The sequence below is a fragment of the Watersipora subatra genome, chromosome 2 (genome assembly GCF_963576615.1).
Source record: "Watersipora subatra chromosome 2, tzWatSuba1.1, whole genome shotgun sequence".
NCBI classification, from domain to species: Eukaryota; Metazoa; Bryozoa; class Gymnolaemata; order Cheilostomatida; family Watersiporidae; genus Watersipora; species Watersipora subatra.
The window spans coordinates 23,150,005-23,177,797 of NC_088709.1; the positions used below are offsets into that span (position 1 = coordinate 23,150,005).

General features: G+C 36.7%; 2 protein-coding genes across 3 annotated transcripts in view; one reads left to right on the plus strand and one right to left on the minus strand.

Moving 5' to 3' along the window:
* The first annotated feature begins 607 nt into the window (after positions 1–607).
* On the plus strand, positions 608–22,196 carry LOC137388931 (uncharacterized). Of its 2 annotated transcripts, XM_068075432.1 has the most exons (8): positions 608–750; positions 5,275–5,510; positions 8,575–9,068; positions 9,884–10,549; positions 15,792–15,890; positions 16,502–16,637; positions 19,570–19,810; positions 21,665–22,196. In XM_068075432.1, the coding sequence occupies exons 2-8, from the start codon at positions 5,494–5,496 to the stop codon at positions 21,908–21,910; spliced, it is 1,899 nt and encodes a 632-aa protein (XP_067931533.1). In that variant the 5' UTR covers positions 608–750; positions 5,275–5,493; the 3' UTR covers positions 21,911–22,196. The 2 variants fall into 2 exon arrangements, with proteins under 2 accessions (XP_067931533.1, XP_067931534.1); XM_068075433.1 differs by lacking the exon at positions 9,884–10,549.
* Positions 22,197–22,341: 145 nt separating this feature from the next.
* Positions 22,342–27,793, minus strand: part of LOC137388930 (cell division cycle and apoptosis regulator protein 1-like) — a 37,397-nt gene continuing 31,945 nt past the window's right edge. The window contains exons 21-23 of the mRNA XM_068075431.1: positions 27,496–27,611; positions 24,255–24,402; positions 22,342–22,933 (exon numbers count right to left, since the gene is read on the minus strand). Of these exons, the coding sequence (XP_067931532.1) occupies positions 22,797–22,933; positions 24,255–24,402; positions 27,496–27,611 (401 nt within the window). The 3' untranslated portion in view covers positions 22,342–22,796. The remainder of the gene's footprint in view (positions 22,934–24,254; positions 24,403–27,495; positions 27,612–27,793) is intronic.

A 27,793-nucleotide genomic window follows, 5' to 3' on the forward strand; every position in this document is an offset into this window, starting at 1 on the left:
AATTTCCATGGTTTTCTATAGAAATTCTAACTGATCAAAAAGAGTAGTTTTGGTCAGGGGTCTCATCTTCAAATTTATAAACTTGACAGACAAACTAATACTATATAACAATGGAAAAAGTTAGAGAATCGATGAATGTAATGAAATGTGATGTAAAACAGTATAAATAACAGCGCAGTCTATCATTTGATTGTAGACTAGAAGGCGAGTAGGCGCTGACAATTGGCTGTTATGTTAGGTTCTACTTGAAGTCTTCGCAGCAGGCACGTATTTTTCCATAGATGCTTAACGAAATAATTACAAAAAAATGTTTGCAATTATTGAGTGGGAGTGTAAAACATTGGAAACTACCTGTGTGGCAATAACGCGATACAAAATTATCTAAAACTGTTATCATTCCTACATCAAAGCATTTTGTGTTATAGAGCCATCCAGGTCGACAAATAGGTTTATGTAAACAGTTTTTGCTCGAGTCCAACCCAGAAAAGCGCCAGTACAACTATTTCTTCCTGTAGGATTTCATAGCCGCGTGACTGTGTATTGTAAATAAAACACTCGTGGCAAGCCCAATGATTGGCTCACTAACTCGTCATTCATTGATTGGGAGTTAAAAGAAAAACCTCAGGCAATGCTGAGCTCGTAGCTTTCTAAGCTGTCCTGCATGTCCTCACGCTTAGCTTACTTGCTGTTGCTTTCCAGAGGCAGTCAGAAAGTTTTTTGAAAGACATTTCAGGCGCCAAGATATTGCAGGTAGGAATTCATTACACCCACAAGTACGATAATTAGTACCATTTTTAATGTAAATTTGAATTTTTTTTTTCGAAAGTTTCAATCTGCAGTCTTTATCTCCTTTCACCAATGTTTTTGAAAGATAGACTGTTCCTTATTTGTTCTAGCCAAGAGCTTATAGCTCGTTCTCTCATGGGTGTATTGGGGGTGGTATAGGTATACTTCAAAGCTAGTACTCATAAGTAATACAGTTACAAGTACTAGCAACACCAGTCATAGACATTAGGGACAGTTATTTCAGTTGAGAATGCATCAGCCGCTTATGGGGCTTGAAAAAATATGAGGTGGTTAAAAATTTGCCAACTTTTTGCAATAAGATACTATGTAGCTGCGACACAGTAGCATTACCTTTGAATCTTACGAAAAAAGCTAAAATGGTGTGAAAAATTAAACGCGCATCGCATACTCCCTTTAGCAGCTATTTGATCAGGTGCCAAAAAACTAGGCATAGTTTTTTGGCACCTGATGGAAAAACTCATTAGCCTCTACAAGGACTAATGAGTTTTCCAAACTCGGCAACCTCATCTCGTTTCCCCAACTGCACTCTTCAACAAAAGATGCCAGTTGGTAGAATCTGTAGAAATGATTGACAAGGAGGCCTTGATCCGTATCATTTTTTCGGGCCAGCCATTCAAACTATCAACTGTAACTGAGACGCACAACAATTATAACCAATTTGCATTCCGTAAGCATCAAATTTGCAAGCTTGTATGTTTATCTAAACTTACAAGGGATGGTTATATCTAGTAATAGTTTAGTAGAGTGTGATCCAACTGTTTATCGTTTGCTTGACCAATTGGAAAATCAATACAGGCATTCACGGCTCCGAGAGAGATTGAGTCATTTTGAAATAACGGTGATGAAACCTTCCTACACCTTGTTTTTCATTGCATTCATACAAAACAAGACATCGAGTACTTTACCTATCCTCTAGCGTGCCATGCCACCTGCGCACCAAGTCAGCTGCTGCCTTTCTTGTTCATCCCAAAGCCTTTTACAAACACAGTATGTTGTCTTACAGTTAATTGTGTTTATTTCTGACCAGAATATAAGAACTTTTTAAATAGATTTAGGTGTGACGTATTACTTGGGAGATAGGTAATGACAAGATTTGCTGGTGTGGCTGTCCAGGCTCCAAGGCATGCCATCCCCTGTTGTTCAATTTGGTTTGTTCATGTCAGCTGTCATACATTGAACATAGTTATAGGGTAAGCCCAGTTCCAGCTCAATAACAATATGGAGGCAGTCCTAAATGGGATAGCCTACATACATATCAGTAAGCTAGTTCAAATGATGCGTAACATCCCTCTAAGAGTTCATGAACAGTTATATTATTTTAAAATATTATACATAGGTTTTGTTCAAATTTGATGCAACGAAGCAAAAAGGAGATGGCCCAAAATATAAAACTGTAGTATCATATCATCTACACTCGTACAGGGTCAAGGTTAAATACCCTTTACAGACTGTTAGCCTCCGGCTCTAATAACAGTACAGAAAAGTTTGTTTCGATCAATGGCTGCGTGCGAGTGTACTAGGCTATTATGACTTTCTGTATCCATGCTCTATCTACACCCGTGTGTGACCACTTTATCAGTAAGTGTACTAGATATATGCAAACATTGAGGCTATCTCTTAACCCCTTCTAAACGCTTTCTTTGTTGTCCCGCATGGCAATAGAACCTTTTGTTATATTCCATCTGCTACCACCGAAGGGAATACAAAGGACTAACTGATCGCAGACTTGGTGTTCTTCAAGATATTTATGAGGCTTGATCTCTATTGTCTTGCCATGAATCATATTTACTTTCATTGAATGCCACTGCTTACTGCAAATAGTAGTTAGTAACCGAGAGGAAGTATTTGGCTCGGCTTGAATTACCATGGCGTCAGCCGTTCTAGAGGTGTTTTATTTCACTGTGACACTATAACTACGTGCGATAAAACAATGCTGTCTTTTTTATTTTTTTAATAACTTCGAGGGTCATTTCGGTTGTGTCAGAAGCGAGGTTCTTACTTTTCTAATAGCTTTGAGAAAATCGTTTCAGTTATGCCAGCAGCGAGGTTTTTATTTTCTTGATATCTCTGAAGGAGTATCAGAGTTATCAAAAAATTGTTTACGATAATAACAATAACATAACAATAACATAGCAATAACATAACAATAACATAACAATAACATAGCAATAACATAACTACAATCATTTATGCCAGCAGCGAAGCTACGTGGATCGGCAAACAACACTAGAGAACTATACTTTTTTGATAACGTTCCTTATGAAGCGGAATGCCAGACAATGTTTTCAGTCTTTTAAAAGAAGTCTGTGATGAAGATGCTAAGTAAAACTGTCCCTAATCGAATCGATGATTTGTGCATGCCAGCTATTTGCTGAGAATTTGAAGCTAAAAATTATTCATTCATTATTTAGCGAAAAGTCAAACACGTTTAAATTTATTCTTCATATCTAATTGGTTTATTGATCACATTGAATAGCTATTTAAATATTGGTTTATTTGAGCTACCAAATAAATTAAAACATACCAATATACCAGAGACAACCTCATGTAATAATAAATCAAAGCTTTTTTTCTCACATAAGTTTTACCTTTCCGATCTCGCTTGGCAAAATAAAAAAAAGTTGTACATAATTTCAAAAGCGAAAGACAGCCAAATCTTTTCGGCTGCGACAAAAGCTGAAAACAAGAAGAAAGACATTATACTTGAAAAAAAAACATTGACAAACCTATATTTAGGCCTAATTAAAAAGATAATATTAAGCTATAGACACTTTTTATGTACACGGCTGCAGTACGAAATGGACGGTTATGGCATGACATACCATGCTGTCGTTATTTGAGTGCTGATATTGAACTTACATCAACAGGTACAACAAAATACATTTTATGAAAAACAATTAATGGTTCATTAGAACTACACAAAGAATTTTTGTGATGTATTTTACAAACGTAAGTACCCAGCTACAGATATATTTCTGTAAACAGTAAACCTGATGAGTTGCTTGGCTGAAGAATGTTGTATCAAATGATCAACAATAATAGCTCTTACTTTCATTAATATTGTTATTACTTTTATTAATCTGTATATATACATCTCAAAGTTTGTCGTCTGGCGTCTGTCAGCTATAGGCTAGCGATTAAAATCTAGCAATGTAAAATCCGCATCGCAGAAGATTTGATTTCGGAACTTCCTGTTCACAAGGCGACAAGCTAACCTATTAAGCTACATGGGATGCAATGGATTAATTGGTGATATGAGTCATTATCTGGGTTAAAATATTCATAGCGACTCGGCGTTTCGTGTAACATCACTAAAGCTTGCTCTCACGGCTCTTATTAGTAAGTTTAGCAATACGCATGCTAGCTTTCTCAAATTAGCCAATGGCAACTACATTACCTGCCACTATTTATAAGCTGTTTTTAATAGCCGTGCAACGCAGGGCATTCAGTTAGTATATAATAAAATTGATTCTGCTTGTTAGCGTTGTACCTTGTTCGTGTAAATAAGTGAATTATATGCTATTATTACATGTTTTCAAAATAATCTCACTTACGTGTTTAATATGAGCCTACTTTTAAATGGTATAACATCTTTCATCAGGTTTAGAACCCAAAACTGCTGTGGCAGATGTTGGTCCAACAGCCAATGTTAGATACACTGACTAGTAACAATTTGGTTATGTAATATCCAAGCAGATTATAATTTTTGACTACTCTTTCTGGTAAGGCGGCTGCCACAGATGACTCCATCACAATTCGATGTTAGAGATCAGCAAATTTCAACAATTGCAAGACGATTCGATATTGCAAATAGATGATTTGCGATATTGTCATTATGTAAACACTCATCAATTTTTGTTAATAGTTTTTTATATCTTAACTTAAAAATGAACTATTGTGTTCGTGATAATTAAAATAATTTATTTCACGAATGCCCGTGTGTGTGGAAGGTCATGGAATGAGTTTATTATAAAACTAAAAGGCCTGTGCGTTGTATTTCCAGTATTGCTCACTCTGAAAATCGTCAGATGTGAGATAAATCGTCATTACACGATTATATTGTTTATACGATTGACGATATCTCCTATAAGTGGTGGTGATTTTCAAATCGTTTACCCTAAAAATCACTACTAAATAATTATTGCGAAGCTCTATGTGACGTTTGTGTCAGCTCTATAAGGAAAGTTCCTGACCACTCCTTCCTGATGATTTGAGGCGTTGCTACTGCTAGTAATGCGAACTTTTTCCCCAAGCGTGTCATCTGAATCCAAAATTCTATCAAATCATATCTTCAGTCAAATTTGAGTGTATTGACTGGTCAAATTCTCCTTTGTCGATGCTGCAACCATTATGCTTGTCACGCCAATTGAAGTCACTTCACTGGATCCCTTTTAGAGATGTCTCTATTAGATTTCAAGGATCAGATTTTCAAAGGCTTTGTGTAACACCTTGGTGGTTCTATTGCAGCTTTGTGGAATGCAAAGGGTTAGTCAACGCGGCGTAACGTTACAAGCACAAAACAAACAGGAGGAAAGGAGCTTCAGGGAATAAATAGATGAATACCTGACCTTCCACGAAAGCTGTCTAAAGGCTTAATGCTGAGCCGACATCTAAAATCATAAGTGAGAGAGCCGGAATAGGCGCTGTCTTGTCTCGTCAGCAGATGTTGGTAGTTCAAGCTCTGAGATGTTCTTCAATCCAGGGTGAGCCTATCCTGATGCTTTACCCAACTTTGACTGTGACATCATATTTATTCTCTTGAAATTGTGAGAAATGATTGTCAACGATTGACTGGTAATGCTCAATTGGCAATGCGGAATTGGCAATGCACAATTGGCAATTCGAAAATGGCAATGCGCAAATGGCAATGCACAAATGGCAATGCTCGTTCGACGATGTTCGTTCGACGATGTTCGTTCGACGATGCTTGTTCGACGATGCTCATTCGGCGACACTCGTACGATGACGCTCGTTCGATGACGCTCGTTCGACAACGCTCGTTCGACGACGCTCGCTCGACAAATGCTTTTTCAATAATGCTCATCTAAAACTGCTCATTCGACAATGCTCATTCGACGATGCTCATATGAAAAATCTGCTGTTCCCTATAATGTTTACACTAGTGTTGGACCGGTATATAATTTAGTGTCGGATAAGATATCCTTGCACTTTTTTATCGCTTTTCCCGGTGTCGGCATCCTCGGTATTTACCATCTTCGGTATCCTTTGCCAATTAAGAAAGTTCGGTATTGTCGGTATTGTAGTTTGGTATATGGTTTTCAGTGTGTGTTCAACTTCAGCTTACCTACTGCCCATTTTTATATAACGCAGATGGAAAGATAAATCAAATATAAAACGTATAAATATATCAAACGTATCAAATATCAAACGGGGGTTTTATTAAATATAAAACGTAATATATGTTTTATATTTGGTAAAACATAAAACGTATATTACGTTTTACATTTTATCAATGTGAGACGTAATACAATACTAGATACCTATAGGTAAGCGTGGTAATGTTTGTTGAAGAAAGAGTTATAATATAATTCGCATGTGTAGTGTTTTCAGAATGTCTGAGAAAAAAGTTGTGATTGCCAATGTGCGCTGAGAGACTCTTTTTGATTAGCGTGTTCGTCAAAGATGCGTTTTGCTAACATCAATTGACGCGCGATTTTTCTCATTTCTTTCTAATTCCATTACATAGCGATTGTGCGCGAGACGTCAAATGAGCTCTTTCATAAGCAGCTCATTGTGAGGGAGATTCTCCCGCGCACACACGTCACTGGTAAGGCTGCAGCCTGTCAAATACAAAAATCTATCCGGATAACGATTTACCGATAGGCTTTCACGGATAAATACCGATCATATCAATCCGGCCGCGGATAACTAGCTGTCACTGAAAATGATCGGTTTTCCGGATACCGACAATCTCTCGGTGTCGGTAAGAGCGAATAACTCCTTACCGGCCCAACACTAGTTTATACACCACTGGGTTCTATGTGAGTTAAATTCGATTACCTTCCGATTCAATCACTGGTGGTCTGAAAGTAGCAGCTGTTGCCCGGAAAGTTCAAAAAGTTACAGAAACATGTCGGACAACAGACATATCGCATCAAACTTGTTGGCTCAACCTGGGGCGTCTGCCAACAAAAAGGTATCTTTTGATAAAATTTGATATTCTCTTTAGCAAAAACTGACAAATTTAGATATACATCATATGTGTTAGCGGAGCTATTTCTTGTGATTCTGCTACTCCAAGTTCTTTAATTAGAGATATCATAAGTTTTATCAATAAACAGCTGTTCATCCATGTCCAGTCTGTATCATATGACCATCAGCTGTCTTTCTGAACTTACTTCAGTCAGGGAATCTCCCTATAGTCAGCGAAATATCCTATACACTGTTTCCATGACGCGCATGAATCGCATCATGCGGATTTGAGTTGTGCGTAAGTTAATTATCGTACGATTCAAGTATTTTTATAGACATTTGCATGATGCGGATTGACTCCGGAGCCTTGTCAAAAAAAGGTAAGGAATTGTATGCTATAACTTAATAATTAGCGACGCAGTTAGTGATGTAAATGTGTAAAACTTGACGAAGAAAGGATGATGGAAGTATTGAAAATGTTTGAAATTGAATAGCTGGAACGGCATTTTAATGCGCATCATTCGCAAGTGCTGTTTCCATTATTCGCAAGCCTGATGGATTTGATAAAGTTTTGCAAATCACAAAACTTGCTTAGCTAGCGGATTTATGCCATTTCCATGATGCGGTTAACTTGCAGATTGGCTCAAATTTGCGTATCATGCACGTCATGGAAACACAGTGACAGGCAGCAAGCCTGTCTATTCACTCCATGATGCAATTAATTCGCAAGTTTGCATCGTCCGAACAATGAAAACAATGATTGTCAGTGATTCCTATTTTAGTCAGTGAATCGGTAGTCGGTAGCCTGTTCAGTAGTCAGTAGATTTTTCCTCTAGTCAGCGAAACTTCTTGTAGTAAGTCAATCTTCTTACAGCCAATAAATCACTAACGTCACTGATGTTTCAAAGGAACCATTGTGTGAACTATCTTTTCAAACTCAACTTATTTTTTAGCAAATTTTATGATTAGAATCGAACACTAATTTGGAGCGGCGCTGATTTATTTGAATAATAACATGAGTTCCAGTAATTCTTGAAATGCTGTTTGGTGATTAATGCTACTCACAGTTAGTGTGATCTGTGCATGTTGGCATGTTTGTGTGCACAAATGTGTGTGAGTGTGTGTGAGTACCGTTTGTGTGTATGTGTGTACAGCAGGTTTGTAATACAACAAACCTCCTCGCACCAGCTGGAATAATTCATCCTAATACATAGTTTTTTGTAAGCCGTGAAATTGAAAAAAGCAACACGTCGTTCATTCATAGCCAATCTAGTTTTTAGCTTACTGCTCTGTTTAGCTTGAGCTTTTAAGTTGTGCCAAAACAACACCGCAGTCAATTGGGCGAGGTTACGTTTTGCAGTGATATCATAATACCAATGGATCATGTGTTTGGGGCTTCAAAACGTGCAAACACGAATGAGTGTCAGTTAAGACGACAGGTGTGTTGTGATTTTAGATAACATCCTCTTGGGGCGAGCGCCCCAAATAATTGGGAGTCGAATTACAGTTCACTGGTGCCTCTCTGTGTGTGACTGGCCTAAAGGTAACATTACAAATTGCTCATTGAAATGTCCCACTTATTTTTATAATTTATAGTGTTATGGATATTTGCAGGCTGAAATTTCTGCTAATAGCCTTTGTCACACTTGGAATATGGGTTCATGCGACAGCCGGCCAAGACAATACCACACAGCCTATAAATAGCATTTTAAACGCAACCATAACAGTAGCAGAAATAAAGCATCAAAATCAAACAGGGACGACCTTGTCTAGCCCGAATGCCACAACTTCAGATAGAACTACACCGCAATCTGAGGTTAATGGTACCCAGTCTATGACAACCACCTCTCCACCTACGAGTACTGCTTACACTAGTTCAAATTCGGTAACTACAGTATTGGAAAGCCAAAGGTTGAATGGAACTACAGTAACAACTGCAGGATTAAAGACATCGGCAGCAACGCTTGGAATTAGTGATGGCGCGCACTCTGATAGTGAGGTAATACGAACATCAGCCATCTCATCGCTGGCCATCACTAATATCACAGACCCTACCAGTACGATGCCTATTTCAACAACACATTCTGGTGGATCTACTAGCATTACAGGTTGGTGAATTGCTCTGGCTACTGGGTGTCCTACTTTTGCTTTGCTCAGTTTTGAACTCCCGGCAAACTAGTGGCCTCTCGGAGACGATTGTACATGGAAGATTTAGTTCATCTGCCTTAGAAATGAATGAATTGAATGAAGGTGTAACATGTTCAGTAGTTCGTTGGTTGAAGTGCATCGACATACGGTAGTTTGTTGATTAAAGTGCATCGACATACAATAGTTTGTTGGTTAAAATAAATCGACATTGATCGACGTAAATCGACCTACAGTAGTTCATTGGTTAAAGTAAGTTGATATACAGTAGTTTTTTGGTTGAAGTGCATCCAAAGCTGTGCTTCATGATTTATACTCACTGGTGAAATTGGCATCACACGGGACTACTAAAATAATGTATACGGTTGATGTAATTTTATCATACTGATTATTTTGAGCCCAACTGCGTGTCCTTGACACCAAAGCTGTTACCCTATCGATTCCCCACTTGCGCTGTGGCCATTTATTGAACAAAATTTGCGTAACAATTGATGCCCGATCGCTTGACCAAATCTTCCATGTTCAAACAACTCATAGAAACTCAAGTGCATGCTATCTCCATTCCACCTTCGATACCGTATCTTTATTGCATAACTGAGCCAGAGAGTGATGTATGCTTATGATTACTCTCTTTTTAACTTTCTAGCTCCGCTAGATTGTCTGACCTTAATTTCTTAGAGGTGGTTTTGATTTTATTCCAACTTCTCCAGCCAACCGAAGCCTGTCTTGAATTAGAGCTCACGGTTATTGTTCGCTAGTTAATCATTTATTGCCACAGATTCCCCTTCTACTGCTGCTCTGCTCACTACAAAAGATTCACCGCTCACAGATACTACCGAAGTCGGGTCGCCTGACACCACCTCCTCCGTTATAAGTACAGTATTGCCTACTAATAGAACTGAAACAACTGCGTATACCAAAACTAGTGTCAAGGATACTACTTCTGAACGTATTATTACAACTAGCGTTGCGCATGTGACAACCAGTACTACTTTGAGTACAACTTCCGGCACCAAAAGTTCTATTGGAACAATTATATTTTCTTCTACCTTTTCTCGATCCCAGGCGACCACTCAACCACTGCAGAGCATAACTCCAGTCTCCCAGACAACCAGAGCACTGCTGACCACGTCTGTTACCCGCCCGACCACTACGCCAACCTTTAGTGTAACAGATAAGGTCACAACCAGAACTGGTAAAACAACAACATCCGCTGTAACAAAACCGCAGGTTACTACAGCGATTGCTGACTCTACTAGTAAATTGTTGACAGCGATTTTGACAAATACAGCTAAAATCACTCCTCAGAAAACTACAGAGATACATGTATCTCATCCTATTTCTATGAGCAGCAGCAGCTTCCCAACTTCTAATGACCCCGCTAGCAGGTCCATAGTCAGCATTGGCAGCACCCAGTCTTCCAGCAGCTCTGCTACATCCTCAGGTAGATTCTGCTATAACTGTTTGAGTGCTAGTTTGCTTTGGTGATGGTATTGGCATGCAAACCCTGTCCTGAAACAACCTACAAAGCAATGTAATTTGATTCTTAAATTTGCTGCCTTGATTATACCCTGTCCATAAAAGTAGGTGCGTTCAGAATATCTTTTTTTTTAAACTGGCGGCGGCAGCGAGTGTACATATTTTACGAAAATGCCTTTGGAGCAGACAACTTCATGATAGTGGAAGGTAAATTCTTTGCAGACCAATTTTTAACAGTTTAAGCAGTGACAAGTACAAAACATGTTATAATTGCGGAGCCAGCTATCTACTCACCAGCTAAAAAATACTTGAAAATATACGTCACAAAATTTTAGTAGATCTCATCGGAAAGTATCAGCACTTTTCTATCATTTGCAATTGTTTTTGATGTTTGAGGTGATCTGACTGTCAGAATGTTTATATACTAAAATCGACAAAACTTGATCACTGAATGCTCAGATCAAGTGAAAGTGCAATTATGATGTCTATAATTGCAAAGAGCCTCACAGAATAGGAACACAGAACCCTGCAACTTGAATGCTAAAGCTGATATCTACTATAGCAACGATAGCTATTAATTTACTAATGTTACACATATTTATCTTCTGAGTGGTTTAACCATGATCAAGTTTTGTCGATTTTAATCTTGAAACATCCTGACAGTCAAATCACCCAAAACAAAAACAATTGCAAATGATAAAAACATACTGTTACTTTTTGATAACATGTACTAAAGTTATATGTAAGTTCATCAATAAAGGTTACTCAATAAATCAATAAATCTTGTTAGTGGCCAGTTGCTAACAAGGTTTTGTAAATTGCGATAAAGTTCTGCATTTTTTAGCCAAGTGACGCTGTTGCATGACACACGCTACTTGCGGATGCCCGTGATTAATCGTATTAAACTGAAGCTGGTGCATACTGACAACCATTAGATACGACTTAATAAATTTGTCAATCATCGATGAGGTCTTTACGTGGTATGTATTAGATTGCATAACATTTGCAAAAAGGCTACCTATTGAGATAAGTGGTAATAACTTCATTAATGACTCATCTAAATCGTGTTCTAGGCTTAAATTCATAGCATTTTTTATTAATTTCATTTTCTTAAGCGCTTGTCTCTTGAGGCTGCTTACCTTCCATACTATGAATGTTGGCAACGCGATATACACATAATTATTACCTCAGTTATAATCTGCAATGGTACCCTGGAAATAGGATGAGTTCATTTTGTGCCAATAACCGATGTAAAAGAGCTACCAGGCCACCTAATAACTCAAGCATAAAAAATAATCGCAAATGATAAAAAAATGCTAACACATTCTGATAAAATTTGCTGAATCTTGTGTAAGTTCATTCTTAATACAATTATTGCTGAAACAGTTTTTTCTGTACGGTAGTTGTGTAGAATATTGTTTAAGATTGACTAAAATTGATCCTTGATGATCAATTTTTTGAGTTGTCTCAACTAAATTACTGGCTGTGCATAGGTAAAGAATTCAAGTCTATCCCTTGTCGAAGATTTATCAAGAAAGCAATATTATATCACGCTTGCGATTGTACGAAGATCAGTAAAGTTAAATACTAAGCGAGTTTCTTAACTTGTTTAATTGTTACAATAACCTCATATGCAGAATTTTTACACGCTCTAAAAATATGAAAATTGTCCTTTTTTAATACAACTTCCGTCAATTCTCTTTATAAGAGACAGCAACAAAACGAGTAGTCGGTTACAATTGAATGCATCAACATCTAGGGCTAAATCAGACTAAAGAGGCAATCTAAAATTATTGTTACAAAATTTGAAAATCTATTACTATATAAATTTTTAGAAAATCTCTTTTCACACCTACTTTAGGAAAAAATGTTTTTATATATATGTTTGCTTGCGTCATTCAAACACGCTTGTCTTCCTACCATTTTATATTGTTTTAGTGAGACTATCATTGTCTATACGACCACCACAAGTGGTCGTACTTGAGCGTTCTACTTTTCATCATGAAGTACTTTTTTCATTGTTGCTTTTTTATTGTAGCGGTCGAGTTTTCTAATTGATGAAATTGTACCCGTCTTGTCTTCAAGTAATGAAAATTTTCACTCCATCCATTATCTCACAACAAAAGTAAAATAAACTACATCAAATTTATAAACCATCTTTTAAACATTTATACTATCTATTGTATACATGTAAATCTCAAATATTATAAGTTTATTTGTTTATCCTATTACAAAATAAAGCAATAAACATTATTCTTATATGGCGTTATTTGAAAAATATTCTAGTTTGAAGTAAATTCCTAGCCATTAAAGAAGTTAAAAAAATTGTCATGTCTTTAGGTAGAATTCTGTTACATAAAAATTTATTCATAAATGAAAAAAAATTACGGATTTCAATTTTTTACTTTCATACAAAAGCTATTTCAATCTGTGAAGTGGGGCAAAATTCCAACCAGAATGCATCATGTTAACTGATCGTCACTAGATTTAGTAGCGAATCCGTGATGAGCAAGTAGATAGTCGATCAGAGATAATGGCTGGTTCCTTAATTACTACTGTGAAATGAAACACTAAAAGCCAGTGTGTGACTACACAGTTTCTGTGTAGATATATTTGTATCTCAGTGTGCTAGGCAACCCTCAGATTTGGTTACATGAAAAGGGGGGGGAGAGAAGAGAAGAACTAATTGAAGCTGCGTGTACACGAGCCAATAATATATGTTATCAGATTTCTGCCAGTTTTTTGACTGAAGACTATTGAATGATATTATACTTGAAAATCATTTTTTCGTTTTCTTTTAAATCATTCTTCATTTCATCAATACTTTTGATCAGTCAAAAATAAGTTTTTCAGAACCTATCAGCTAACCCAAAGTTTTGCAAAATATGCCTGGCACCTCACCCAACTTTTTTTTTCAGCTGTAACGGAATAGAGAGAATTTTGAAAAAAAACTTGCCTGATTATTTTCTGGCGTACATGACAAGGTGACCCGATGGCTGCAGTAATGTTGTTCGGTCACTTATTCTGGCCTAGCAATTAGATTATAGAGAAAAAACAAGGCCTGCTGGTGTTGAGCTTGATCCACTGAGCCATTAGTCACCTGCATATGTTTCAAGTTGAAGCACTCCTAGAATTGTAATAGATAGTTAGATGGATAGATAGCTAGGTGGATAGATTGATAGATTGATAGATAGGTGGATAGATAGATGGATAGATAGATAAATGGATAGATAGACAGATAGATAAATAGATTGGTAGATAGATAGATGGGTGGATAGATAGATGGGTGGATAGATGGATGGGTGGATGGATAGATGGATAGATGGGTGGATAGATAGATGGGTGGATAGATGGATGGATGGATGGATAGATGGATAGATGGATAGATGGATAGATGGATAGATGGATAGATGGATAGATGGATAGATGGATAGATGGATAGATGGATAGATGGATAGATGGATAGATGGATAGATGGATAGATGGATAGATGGATAGATGGATAGATGGATAGATGGATAGATGGATAGATGGATAGATGGATAGATGGATAGATGGATAGATGGATAGATGGATAGATGGATAGATGGATAGATGGATAGATGGATAGATGGATAGATGGATAGATGGATAGATGGATAGATGGATAGATGGATAGATGGATAGATGGATAGATGGATAGATGGATAGATGGATAGATGGATAGATGGATAGATGGATAGATGGATAGATGGATAGATGGATAGATGGATAGATGGATAGATGGATAGATGGATAGATGGATAGATGGATAGATGGATAGATGGATAGATGGATAGATGGATAGATGGATAGATGGATAGATAAATGGATAGATGGATAGATAAATGGATAGATGGATAGATAAATGGATAGATGGATAGATAAATGGATAGATGGATAGATAAATGGATAGATGGATAGATAAATGGATAGATGGATAGATAAATGGATAGATGGATAGATAAATGGATAGATGGATAGATAAATGGATAGATGGATAGATAAATGGATAGATGGATAGATAAATGGATAGATGGATAGATAAATGGATAGATAAATGGATAGATGGATAGATAAATGGATAGATGGATAGATAAATGGATAGATGGATAGATAAATGGATAGATGGATAGATAAATGGATAGATGGATAGATAAATGGATAGATAGATAAATGGATAGATAGATAAATGGATAGATAGATAAATGGATAGATAGATAAATGGATAGATAGATAAATGGATAGATGGATAGATAAATGGATAGATAGATAAATCGATAGATAGATGGATAGATATGAACTTTATTATCTCTGGTCGACGCCGTTCAAAGTAAATTAGACTACGAGACAAAAATAAAAAATAATAAAGTAAAATTATGAGTACTGGAAGAAAAAGCGCTATTATGTAACTAATTATATTTGATGATGTATCTACAGAACCAAACTTCCTGTTTAGATGCAGTAGGTCTAAGTTTAGTTGTGAGCAACTATATTCTAGTAAATGGATACATGCCAATTTAAATTATAACTCATCCAGCAAGGTACCAGCAATTTCAGCTATAATACAGTAGAGAGAATTAGTCTTTTCTGTTACCTGAGCCAAAGCTACTGCAGTTTCATTGCTGAGTTGTTGTGGAACACTATTTATTATCTTGATTCTGATGATGATAATAGAATTATTTCTACAATATAGTCATAAAGATAATTCATTAAAATAATGTCTGATGTTCATAAGCATGTTCAGCCTGGACCTGGCTTTATCCAATTATCTCGTTATTCAGTTATCCAGTTATCCAGTTATCCAGTTATCCAGTTATCCTGTTATCCAGTTATTGCATTTTTAACGTAAAACTTGGCTTGGAATGAAGCAATGCACCCTAGAAAACATGTTTTGGTTGGCAAACTTACGAGTAAAATTACAACTAGTTGGGCATTTTAATTTACAATGTTATTAAAAAACTAATCTAAAGTTTTCTATGGAAATGCTAACAGATGTCATAAACTAAAAACCTCTCTGAATAGCTCTATTCAGGAACTTAGGCCTGACACAGAAATCAAATAATCTGTCACTCTGTAACTTGCATATAAGTTATTATTTTAATTTACCTCTTGTCAGTAATCAGACCTTTGATATCTAATGTATTTATTAATTAACAATCTACTGACTCTTGTGGTGTTGTTTACAGTCGGTCTTGCAATGACCTCAACGTGTGGCACAACCTGTAGCATCAAATGTGAGTTAGGCAGGAAGGTGGATGACAAGGGATGTCCATTGTGCGCATGCGGTAAGTGGAAGGTCAAAGAAAACCGAAAAGTTTTAGTGGCAGTCAAAGGATTCTATCAGCCTTTCTAATAAATAAGCACACAATGAATTCTAATCTGTCTCAGTCCTACGCCCGCAATGACCACTTCACGAGGTAAAGAGAAACAAAGATATTTAATGGCACCTGCTACGAAAGCTGCAATTAATGAGTATACTCACAGTTTAAGATAAATCTCTAACAAAAGACATCGTGTGCCACCTGCTTTCGTTGCACGATCTCTGATTTGAAAAATCATCACTTAACTTGAATGGATTTTCTAAACTCACAGATGGTCGCATCTCTGATTCTTCTTTTGAAAGCTGTAATATCTGCGATTGAAATACAATGCTCTATATTAACGCTGTATGACGCACTGTGTCGGTACACACAAGTAGAGGTGAGACATCATACTGTTTTTGTACACACATGTAAGGATGTGCAATGATTTATAACATTGTTTTTGTACACATATGTAGGGATGGGCAATGGTCTATAACTCTGGTCCTTTATACAAATAAAGGGGTGCGCAATTGTCTATAATGCTGTTGCTGTACATGCATATACACATATATGGAGATAGACTTCTGTTACAGTCGACAGCTCTGACATGCCAGCCAATATTGAGAAAATTCTTCAAGAGTTCTGGTGGATCTTTCTCATCGCTGTTCTAATACTCATCATTGTGATTATCATAGTAGCAGTCTGGTGCTGGTACAAAAAAAGGAACATGTATGTTAAACATATATATATTTCCATATGTTTACCACTCGCTGTGCGTAAGAAATTATAAGATATCATTTCTCTCATCTCTCATCATCTCTCGCAGCCATCATTTTAGCCAGTGGTTTCCATTAATAGGCTCCTATTAGCATCGGGATGTGTTCACATAGATTTCCAATTCTACGATTTTGTTTTCGTTGAAGGAAAAAATCCAGGTTTGTATGCTAGACTAGTTTCTGTTCGCTAGTTAGTTGACCAATCGTGTATCTGAACACAAAAAGGAGTGTTGTGCAACATTCCGATGTGATCTCCCTGTCGCTTTGATTAGATACCCTTATAACCACACAACCGCGCAGGTCTTCTGCACTGTTTTTACTCACAAGGGAACATGTATTGATAGTATAGGGGTGTTTTTATTAGAACGATTTGTCGGAGTTGTGTTTCCACTGAAAGGTCAACGCTGAACTGGGTTCTAGTCTGTTTATGGTTTGAAGTACCTTTTTACCAAGACTTTACACCAAATCAACTCAAATCCTACTATACAAAATAGGTCATCTTTTTTAGCCAATAAAATACAACATTGATATCCATTCTACTTGTATTCTCGGCTCAATTATCATTGTGAGATACGATTGGTCAGCTTCATGTTGTACTCCATCAATGACGGCTGTCAAAAATAAACTAAAATAGTATGCAGCGTTTCACTGAATCTGTGTCGACGTTTCGGTGACTAGGAAGAAGCCGGTTTTACAAGTATTTCATTTTACACCAAACCGACTTTGTCGGTGTGGAAGCAACTCCGATAAATCCTCCTGCTGAAACATACCTTAGCAGTGCTCTTATCTGCAATTAGCCAACCTTACCTTGTTATCAAGCAGTTATGGCTTTTGATGGCTAGCAGCTCTCTTGCCTGTAATTAGTGATGCCCTGATCCTGGTATCCAAAATCAGCACTAATAGGAGGTCAAGCTTTTGATCGTTACCATCAGACCATTTCTTAAAGCTTAATTGGTTGTTCACTAGTAGGATAATCTAGTGATACAGAAGGAAATATTTGTTTGGCCAATATTTTTCTTCCATATCGTCCCTATTCTACGTGAGAACTATGGTTTAGCACAATACTAAAAAATAATATAAACTTCATGTCCTCGTGAATATCTAATGGATTATATAATCTTATCAAAGTACAGTCAAACATGGATAACTCGAACTTCACGGACCGAGCAAAAGTGTTCGAATTATCAGAGCGTTCAAGTTATCAGAGCCCTGTCACAAGTCCATGTATTTACTTATTTATTAGTAGATACATGTACATATACAAACTATAATATAAATCAAAAGCACAAATGGCTTGTTTCAAATTAAATGCTTCTAATGTAAAGTTTAAAACGTTTTCATCAAAAAGTATAGAGATTTTTCTATCACTTGAGATTGGTTTGTTGTTTGAGGTGATGTTATTGCCAAGACGTTATTTAGATTGACATTGGCAAAACTTGATCGTTGTTGAAATGCTCAAAAGAAAAGACATCTTTTTCTTTTGAGCGTTTTACCCACGATCAATTTTGCCGATTTTTCTTTAAGTTTATGCAAAGATTACCTTACTTTACCTGGGATTCGTTAAGAGCAACACTCCGAGGCAGTTCAATTAGAAGTTTTACGAGGTTTTACGGTGCATTGTATATCACTCACGCTTTTTGAATAGATACTTATTGAATGTACACACGTATTCTGTGTTTAGGTCAAACGATGAATAGTTTTTTTTAGCTAAGACAACGTATACGTTTAATTACAACAATTTTTAAGACGTTTTAAACATTCAACATTCCGACGTTGATTCAACACGGAATCAACGTCGGAAAACTATTCATCACGGGCTAGCCGGGTCACGCACTCAAGTATTTTCGCCACGTACATACAAAACAAAAACAACATGCTGTTTTTGTTTTGGCGAAAATCCTTGAGCGCGTGACCCGGCTAACCCGTGCTATTCATCGTATAGCAGTATAAATCAAATTTCACCAAACCTTTAGAAAAGTCCTTGACAAAAATATTTTGCCGATGGTGGTAATAATGATGCTTATGAATTACGAAAATATGAGGTTTACCTCTATGTCTTTGAATAAAGTGATTTTCTAAAGCGATAACAACTGTTTCAGTAGCCGTTGGGCAAAAAAACAGTTTGAGTTAACAGTGTTGAGTTCGAGTTATCTGTAGAAATTTATCATTACGTGGGAACGGACCAAAGAAACCGTTCGAATTAACCATGTGTTCGAGCTATCCGTGGGCGAGTTATCCATGTTTGACTGTATTTCAATTAAATTCGGTGAACTAGTTGCTTGTTTTACTACGGATGCCAATAATGCACTTCATATTTTTTACTCGCTGTACTAAATTTTTTACAACCAATCACATGCCAAGAATGTGGTATATTAATAATTACAACCAATCACATGCCAAGAATTTGGTATATTAATAATTACAACCAATCACATGCCAAGAATGTGGTAGAATAATAATTACAGCCAATACATGCTGAGAATGCAGTATAATAATATTACTTACTAGCATGATGAAATCAAATGTATTGTCTGTTTCATAAACACAAATAAATGAATTTGCATATTTCTTATATTTTCCGAAGTAAAACAAACATTCAACTATGCAGCGGAAACTATATTGATAAGCATTGTGGTTGATTTTCCGTAAAAGTCAATGAATTGCATTAACATATGAATCAACCATTGTATTTCGAATTGGGAGGCCTGCTTTCATTTTTATGCTGAGTATCGCCTTATCTCAGACCAATGACTTGTGTGAAAACCATTCTTCAATACTTGAACGGCACTAATAATAATGCCATATGATAGCGGGACGTAATTATGCGAGTAATGGTGTACTGAACATGATGCTATTAGCCTGTGACAATGAGACTAATATTGCAGAGAGCAACAGGAGCGTGAGAGGGTAGCGAGACACTGCCCTACGGACACGATGCTCAAAGCCAACTCTGCATTTCATCTGGCCCTGCAGCAGCAGAGCACCGCATATAATGATGATGATACACTGGAGGTGCAGAGAAGGTATCGTGCTGACATTTCAAACAATGTACTGGCCGGGCCTGAAGATAGAGAGACCGTATTTGATGACTTTCATAATGAGCAGCAAATGAAATCCTTTTTTCAGGTAATTCTGTTTAAGATTCTTGCACCACATTCCTATGAAGCGAACAAATAACATTGGCCGAACATACAAACTTGGTACATGTGTGCCTTTGTCTTTGCATGGCTGGCAAATCTAAAAATGTGAGCCATGTATAAAATGCATGACAATTTAATATAATTATGGAGTTTTCATTTTGCCAGAGTATCACATTCCTTTGAAGCAAGCAAATAACCTCGGGTGCACCTACAAACTTGGTATATATGTGTGTGTGCCGTTATTTTTGCATGGGTGGCAAATCTAAAAACATGAGCTCATGTATATGAGAATGTAGTGAGAAATGCATGAGAAAGTATTATATAGAGCGTTTTTGGCTGCCGACACTGACATCTTATCTACTTGGATTGAGATCATATTTGAGTGTCAGCTGATCAGGGCACATGCTTGTTCCAAAGAAACAAAACAAACCATTCTATAACCATCTATATATGGTAATAGAATAGTTTGTGCTCTGAATAGAAACAAGGAAAGTATGAATGTCGCGACAGAAGTGCATTGTGGTCTGCGATTAGGCATGAAGGTAGGTTGTTATCCAGTCAGTGTCAGCCTGACCTGATAGGGTAATCTCCCTGTCGCTAACGGTCTGGAACCAATCTACCAGTGCAATTATTGCCCTTAGAAGAGGGTCGGTGTCCTCGAATTACACTAGTCAATGAGATATCAGTGCAAGTGAGATAAGAACTCTTATCTAGTCACTACTCCTTCAATTCGGCTCTGCGAATCAAATATACAAACAGTGTAATATAATATTTTTATTGTTTTTTCACACTATTTGAATGCACCAACTTAGTGTAAAGCAATGCTCAGTAGATATGAAGTATATAATACATTTAATCTGGAAAAAGGAAGAAAATTCTTTTTAGGATGTTTAGCGTATAGAGCGACAGCTGTTTTGGTAAAAATCGATTGCAAGCAGCTTCGAAAATTTATTCATGGAATAGAATTGTAATTGGCTAGTGTACAATCCCTTACCAAAAGTTGCAGTGTTTTATATAATTGTATGCGCCTAATAAAGAACCACCAAATATATAAAAAAAAACTTTTCCTGATAAAATTACAGGCACTTTTTAAACTGCCAAATTTAACCAGCCAACATATATACCTACAGAATTAGTGTATGTAGTAGATTGAAAGCTTTCCTCAGGCTTAATTTGTAGTTCTAGTGCTAACTTGGCTCGTACAGTTGACTTAATGTTTGACAAAAACTTGCTGCTTCAAATTTTCATGTTGGACGCTTCACTTGTTTACGAGCTGCTTTGTGGCTAGCAATAGGCTTTTCCAGCTGAATCAACTATCAGATCCAGTGTTTTACTTCCGTTAGATATATTCATTCCTTCTGATCACCAAATTTTCATCTATGTCATTTGAGTTGAATTTTATTATCACGACAATTGCCAAAAAATACACCTAAAGAATCATTGAAGGCTCCATGTGTGCAGTAGCTTAGCTAATCGGGATGTATAGCCCAGTTGGCAGGTAGTTAGCAGGGTATGGCTCACATGAATGAAAATCACAGCAAAGGCAAGGAAAGAGAGCAGTTAGCTCTCTAGCATCTCATTTCCACCATATGCAAAGAACATCATTTTTACTAAACAAGCAACCCTGTAAGAATGATAACCAGCAACAGATCTCTCCCGATAAAAATTATGCCCTTTCCATTCACCTCTGAGTTGTTGCACTTGAGAGGTTGAGGGTAATTCTTAATTTGCAATGAAGAAAAATAAGTGCCTGTCCTCTAATGAATTATAATATCGCAATCGTATATTGACTTTTCCGTTATTGAGCGAAGCACTTACAAGTTTATCTCGTGCCTTTTAGATGTCGCAAAGAAAGCAGGAACACAGTCCAGAGAGTGTACGAAGTACCAACAAGCAAACACAAACTTCCACAGCTTGTGGTGAGAACCGCATGCTTCCAGACGTTGTTGGCTCTTCAGCCCTTCACAGTTTCAATGATGATGAAATAGAACCAGATTTACATTTTAAAGCTTCTCAGGACAGCTTCGACGGCATCGACTACCACCGGTCAATGCCTGGCACACCGACTAAGCTAACAGAGCTATGAGCAATACAAACGAATTATCTCAAATAGTGAGGCATTATATAGTAAGGCCTGAGCGCGATCTTCCAAAGATGCTTCTGGCTGCCGTTTTGTACGGTTAATAAGCGATTTGTGAAAAAAACCTTATTCATGAAACAATTTTTTTGATATTAAGATATGGACATCTCCATACCTAGAGGAGTGAATACATTCCCTGGTGAGCAGCCAGGTTTTACAAAACGCTCACCGCTTAGGCAATGCAAACCAATCATATTAAGCTACATCATAATAAATGGTTCTATGAACAGCATTCGTGCTTGTATTATTTTTGCATACTGTAACCAAGGTTTCCGTATTAATAAGGCTGTTTTGTCTATGAAAGATGACACTGACCCACCTACAGGAAGCAGTGATGATTAACACGCATAATGACTGAAGATACAGACAAAGACCAATACAAGTTATGTTCAACTATATGTACATGTTGGCAGCAACATCGATAAAACCAGGCAAGTAAAATTGTTAACCCTATCACTACCATACTGCATCTACAGATAGGAACAGCATAATGACCTCTCCATACAAGTAAAACACATTCTAGATAAGATATCGCTGATCACATTAGAGCACAACTTTCCAAAAGATAAGAATTATAACTAACCACCTTGAACAATAGACAAAACAAAATGAATGTTTAATAGAATGTGTAATCCTGAACAGTAATACACAATAGATGTTGAGAAGATATCCATAAACACACACTGTAGGCGAAACGAGATGAGACAGCCCATCTTCATGTATATCAACTTGCATGATACGTATCCATGACTAGCAAATATAATGAGAATCTAACTACTATCGCATAATTGCAAGCTATGTACAAGGATAGTTATAGCTATGCTCCATGACATCACTCGTTCGTTTGTGATTCCGTCTTTGCTTCCTGTGCTTCCTCTTTGACAGTGGCTCCCATTTCAATTGAATCATTGAGGGGTGCGCCTTGCTTGTCATCGCTCTCAGCTGACAGATTATTCGGGCCGACAGAAGCTATAATACGAAATAATTAATAGCAGCCCACCGTCTCAAGCGATCAATAGAACACAAGAGCTTCAATCAGCTGGCTATAAATAGTAAGATGTTATGGTTCCTCTCTGCAACTATTTGAGTCTTATCATAGTAACAATATCGGCGGCTAAGTATAAGCGAGTAGGTTGCTGCTGAAACCTTTGCTTTAGCTTGCATAAAGTTTGAATGCTTTACTTAAGGCCTTGTTAAACTAAAATCAACTCAAACTCTATTCAAATTATGTTACAATGTAAACCAGTGTTCTTAATCTGTTTTCAATTAAATGCTATGGGTACGGTAAGGAGTTCAGCGGAGGTCAAGACACTATGTAGTTTCTCTAAGGAAACAGCGGAAGCCACACTGATTGGCAGGGTCAAATTTTTATTTAAAAATATTTAATTTGTAGTGAGCTTATGCATTGTATTGGTCTTTTTCTTTGAACACAACAATGTTAATACACAGTTCATTTTATGCATCAATAAAACATATACCGATCTTAAATGTGAAAAAATCAGATTTTATTTTTCAATACAAAATGGTTTCGCAAAAGCACAAATAAAATTGAGAGGTTCAGTACGGCCAACAAAGTTAAGAAACACTGATCTAAGCCTTCGGGGAGTTAAGTTCACATACAAACATACAGAGCTTTTCACATGATTGCATTGTCTCACGGTTAGCCTTGACTCTACCTATAATGAGAAGTTCAGCCTCATGTAGGTGAAGGTTTTTGGAATTGACCATTTTGTGTGCAACTAAAACTTAGACATATACTGGTTAAACTATGGGTGCAACTTTCACAGAAACATAGCTATACCAAAGTTATTAATCCATACAAGCACCTATAAAACTAAACGAAGAGATTTTTTCAGGCGTATTTGTGAAATCTATATATGAATATCAATTTGCCACTTGTTTTCTTCAAGAATAGTATTCTGCTTTTAAACTGTCTGCAATAGATAAGTCTTGGTAGACTGAAATATAGCAAACATTCAACTGTCAAAATATTGGTATCTTTTCACAGATAATTTCTAAAATATCTGAAATGTTAAACATTCGTTTCTTTCAGCAAACCTGCTACTAACTCCACCAACAGAGATATTATCAACGTCTCCATTGGTCAAGTAGGATGGAAAAGTTCGACTAAGCCAAACATTGCCATTTGCATGCAACACAGATTCACGTCGAACACCTATTCCCATGCACAAAATTCATTAGTTTTTCATCAACACAGCGTTTCATAAGGCACTCAGTAAAACCGAGGGCTTAGCTTGTATATGTTTAGAGGAGATCGTGTAAAGCACACCAGAAAGAGCTTCCACACTAGGAGTGTATTTGTCGATAGGCTTGCTCTCCTTCACCTCGCTGACAAGGCTGCCATCGACCAACTTCAACGCTCTATGTAGCTCCCTGCTAGTCGTGCTGAGTACATCCCTCAGGTTAGATACCTCATCCTGCCACACAACAAGAGATCTTTATCAGCCAGGTGAATAACAAAGTCAAACACAAAATTCATAACCACAAGAGGAAATAAAACTAAAAGTGTTTGCTCCACATTGGCTGAGGATTAGAGTTGGAAATAGAAAAGATAACAGATAAACTATGTCCTAACGAGAGTAGCGTTTAGTGCGGTAAACGGTGTCATGCAAAATGAAAACTAAACAAGAACCTTCAGTTGGCCAAAATAGGCTTCGAGTTGAATTTTTTTGCCATGAATGAAAAACAACAGCAATCCAAACGCTAGATAAGCTTAATGCAAATTTGAAAGTTGTATGGCAAATATGATTACATTTGCATTGTAATGGCAAATATGATTACATATGCATTGTAATGGCAAAATATCTTAACCTTGAGCTATTAACTGTGAAAGCTATACATGTACCATAAAACCTCTATCTAAACGGCATCTCTATTTGATCGCCACTGCAAAAGAAGGGTTGAAAATACAACACCATCCATAAATTGAACACCAACTCTATTTGCCTGCCAGGTTGACATTCTTTGATCTTTATGAGCCCATAATAGAAAGTGATCAGTAGAAAAGTGTCCACAAAATAGTCATTTTAGAGCTAATAATGACTCGGTTACATCAATAACAATAAATTTTGTGTTGTTGCTGTAGTGGTTGTCATGGTTTTAGTGACGGTGTACCTGAGAAGATCGATCATCACAATCATCAAAACTACACCCTGATTCAAAGTCTCTAAAGTATAACCCATATCCATTGTTTTTAGATTCATCCATAATGTGGTTCACAATCTGAGCTGAAGGCTTTAAAGCGTTTTGATGAGCAATGAGAATACTTTTTAGGAAGAGCGTACGATGCACTAGCAGCCGTTGTTAGACGTATTCTAACTTTAAAACGTTAAAAATGTCTTTAAAAATGAAAAACATTATGTCCGTTTTTTAACTCCAAAGCTTGACAGTTTTTTCTTTAAAGCTTTGAAAGCGACACTATCGAAATAATTAATAACTGTCTCAAGCTAATATTTTATAATCAAAGTGGTTCCTTGTTAAACTTGGTCAGATACTTCGACATACATGAAAACCGGTTTAGCAACAACGCTGAGGCTGACAGCACTAATGTCAATCCGCCCAAACGAGAGTGCAGAAAAATCTAGGCAAAATTAGCGTCGCTTCGCCCGTGAAAGAGTTAAATTTATCTTCCCCAAATTCTAAAGAGCTAGTCGAAAAACACATCGCCACTTTTAGTAAAATGCCACTATAGATAAAGAGTTGAAAAAATAATGCGTCATGGTGTTAAATAATGAATATTAAAGACAACCATAGCCTGATCACAAAACAAACAATTTAGTTTTGAGAATGTCTAAGAGCGGTGGAGGCCATCTAGCTGGCTTACATGTATGGGTGGGGATAGAGATTCCTGCTGTCCACTAGTTGAATGACATGAGCAAAACGGGTGAATAGTTGTTATTTAGCATATATTAACAACCGACTTGTTGAATGTAACAAGTCAATCAAAGACATTAGAAGGACAGCATATATCTGTATTGAAAATACCAAAAGTTGAATTACTAGGAATCACTGAACACAATAATGTAATTGATTAAAGTTAATCTGATATCATGGATAAGTCAGAAGATTCAACCAGCATAGACTGAATTCCTGGATTAGGGTTTGAGCCAATCGATTTAACACGGTGAATGCACGTGTTAGCCAGCTGCGAAACTCAAAATCTTTTTTAGCACACCAGGAAGTCTCCTAACTCTTTCGCTATTGAAAGCCTTTCAAATAACTCGCCTATATATGTTCATTTTGAAGGTAAGCTGTGGTAACGGCTCACCTTAGTATCAAATCAAAAAGTTAACAGATCCACACATAATTTTGCCACAATAAATCTAAGCTATTGTGTTATTAATTTTTTAAAACAAAATGAAGCAGTCAGTTTTCCTTCCACTCAAAATTCACAACATAAAATCATGGTCTACAAATTTTATAAATTCCGGTTTACGATGGATGAAAAAACTTTGAACAGAGACCTAACCGTATTTCTGCAGCGCATGCTAGTCAAATGCTGCGACATATATACATATATATATATGCCAACCGTTTCAAATTTTTAAACGCAATGAAAACGCCAGGGAAATCAAGCAGTGCAGTCAGACGGATATGGAGAAAAATAGTAAAAATGCATCTACAATTCACAAAGAAAAAGCGAAGGCTGCACACGTTTGAGGTAAGCTTTTATATGAATTTGTACAAAGTTCTTCAGTTGAGCATTTGTACACATTGTAATGACATTGGCTTGTATGTATGAATAAAGGTATAAAGTACAGAGGTCAGTTTATATGTTAGCATACACATCTAAGTATACACATGTAAGTATACACATATAAGTATACACACGTAAGTATACAGACGTTAGAAGACACGCGTAAGTATACACCCATAAGTATACACGCGTAAGTATACACATTTAAGTATACACATGTTAGTATACACATGTAAGTATACACATGTTAGTATACACATGTAAGTATACACATGTTAGTATACACATGTAAGTATACACATGTAAGTATACACATACAAGTATACACATACAAGTATACACATATAAGTATACACATACAAGTATACACATATAAGTATACACATACAAGTATACACATACAAAGTATACACATACAAGTATACACATACAAAGTATACACATACAAAGTATACACATATAAGTATACACATACAAGTATACACATATAAGTATACACATACAAGTATACACATACAAAGTATACACATACAAGTATACACATACAAAGTATACACATACAAGTATACACATACAAGTATACACATACAAAGTATACACATATAAGTATACACATACAAGTATACACATATAAGTATACACATACAAGTATACACATTAGGTCTCCTCTAGGTTAAATACAACTCTAACTAAACATGGACTGAACTCATACATATACAATTGCTGTGACAAAAAATCTTTACCAGATTCAATCCAAAACTGCCTACCAAAACGGTGCTATGCTATGAGATGATAATTTCAAACACACACTGACCTCTCTCTTATTCCTCTCAAACTTTGTGCTGCTGAGCTTATCAGAAGTTCTCTTGAGATCGGTGGTGAGTTTCTTCACTCTCTCCTCACTCCGCCCAAGCTTCACCTTCAACGCCTCTAAAATGACCAGACAGCAAAGCATGTGAATCTTCCCAGAGGAACCATAATGCGAACCAAAGCCTCAACAACAATAACAATTATGCATCATATACAGTTATATAAAAACTAGCCTCAGTTTTTCACTAAAACCTGCTCCCGAATACTGGTTGAAAAGCGCTGAAACTATTTTTTCCATCACA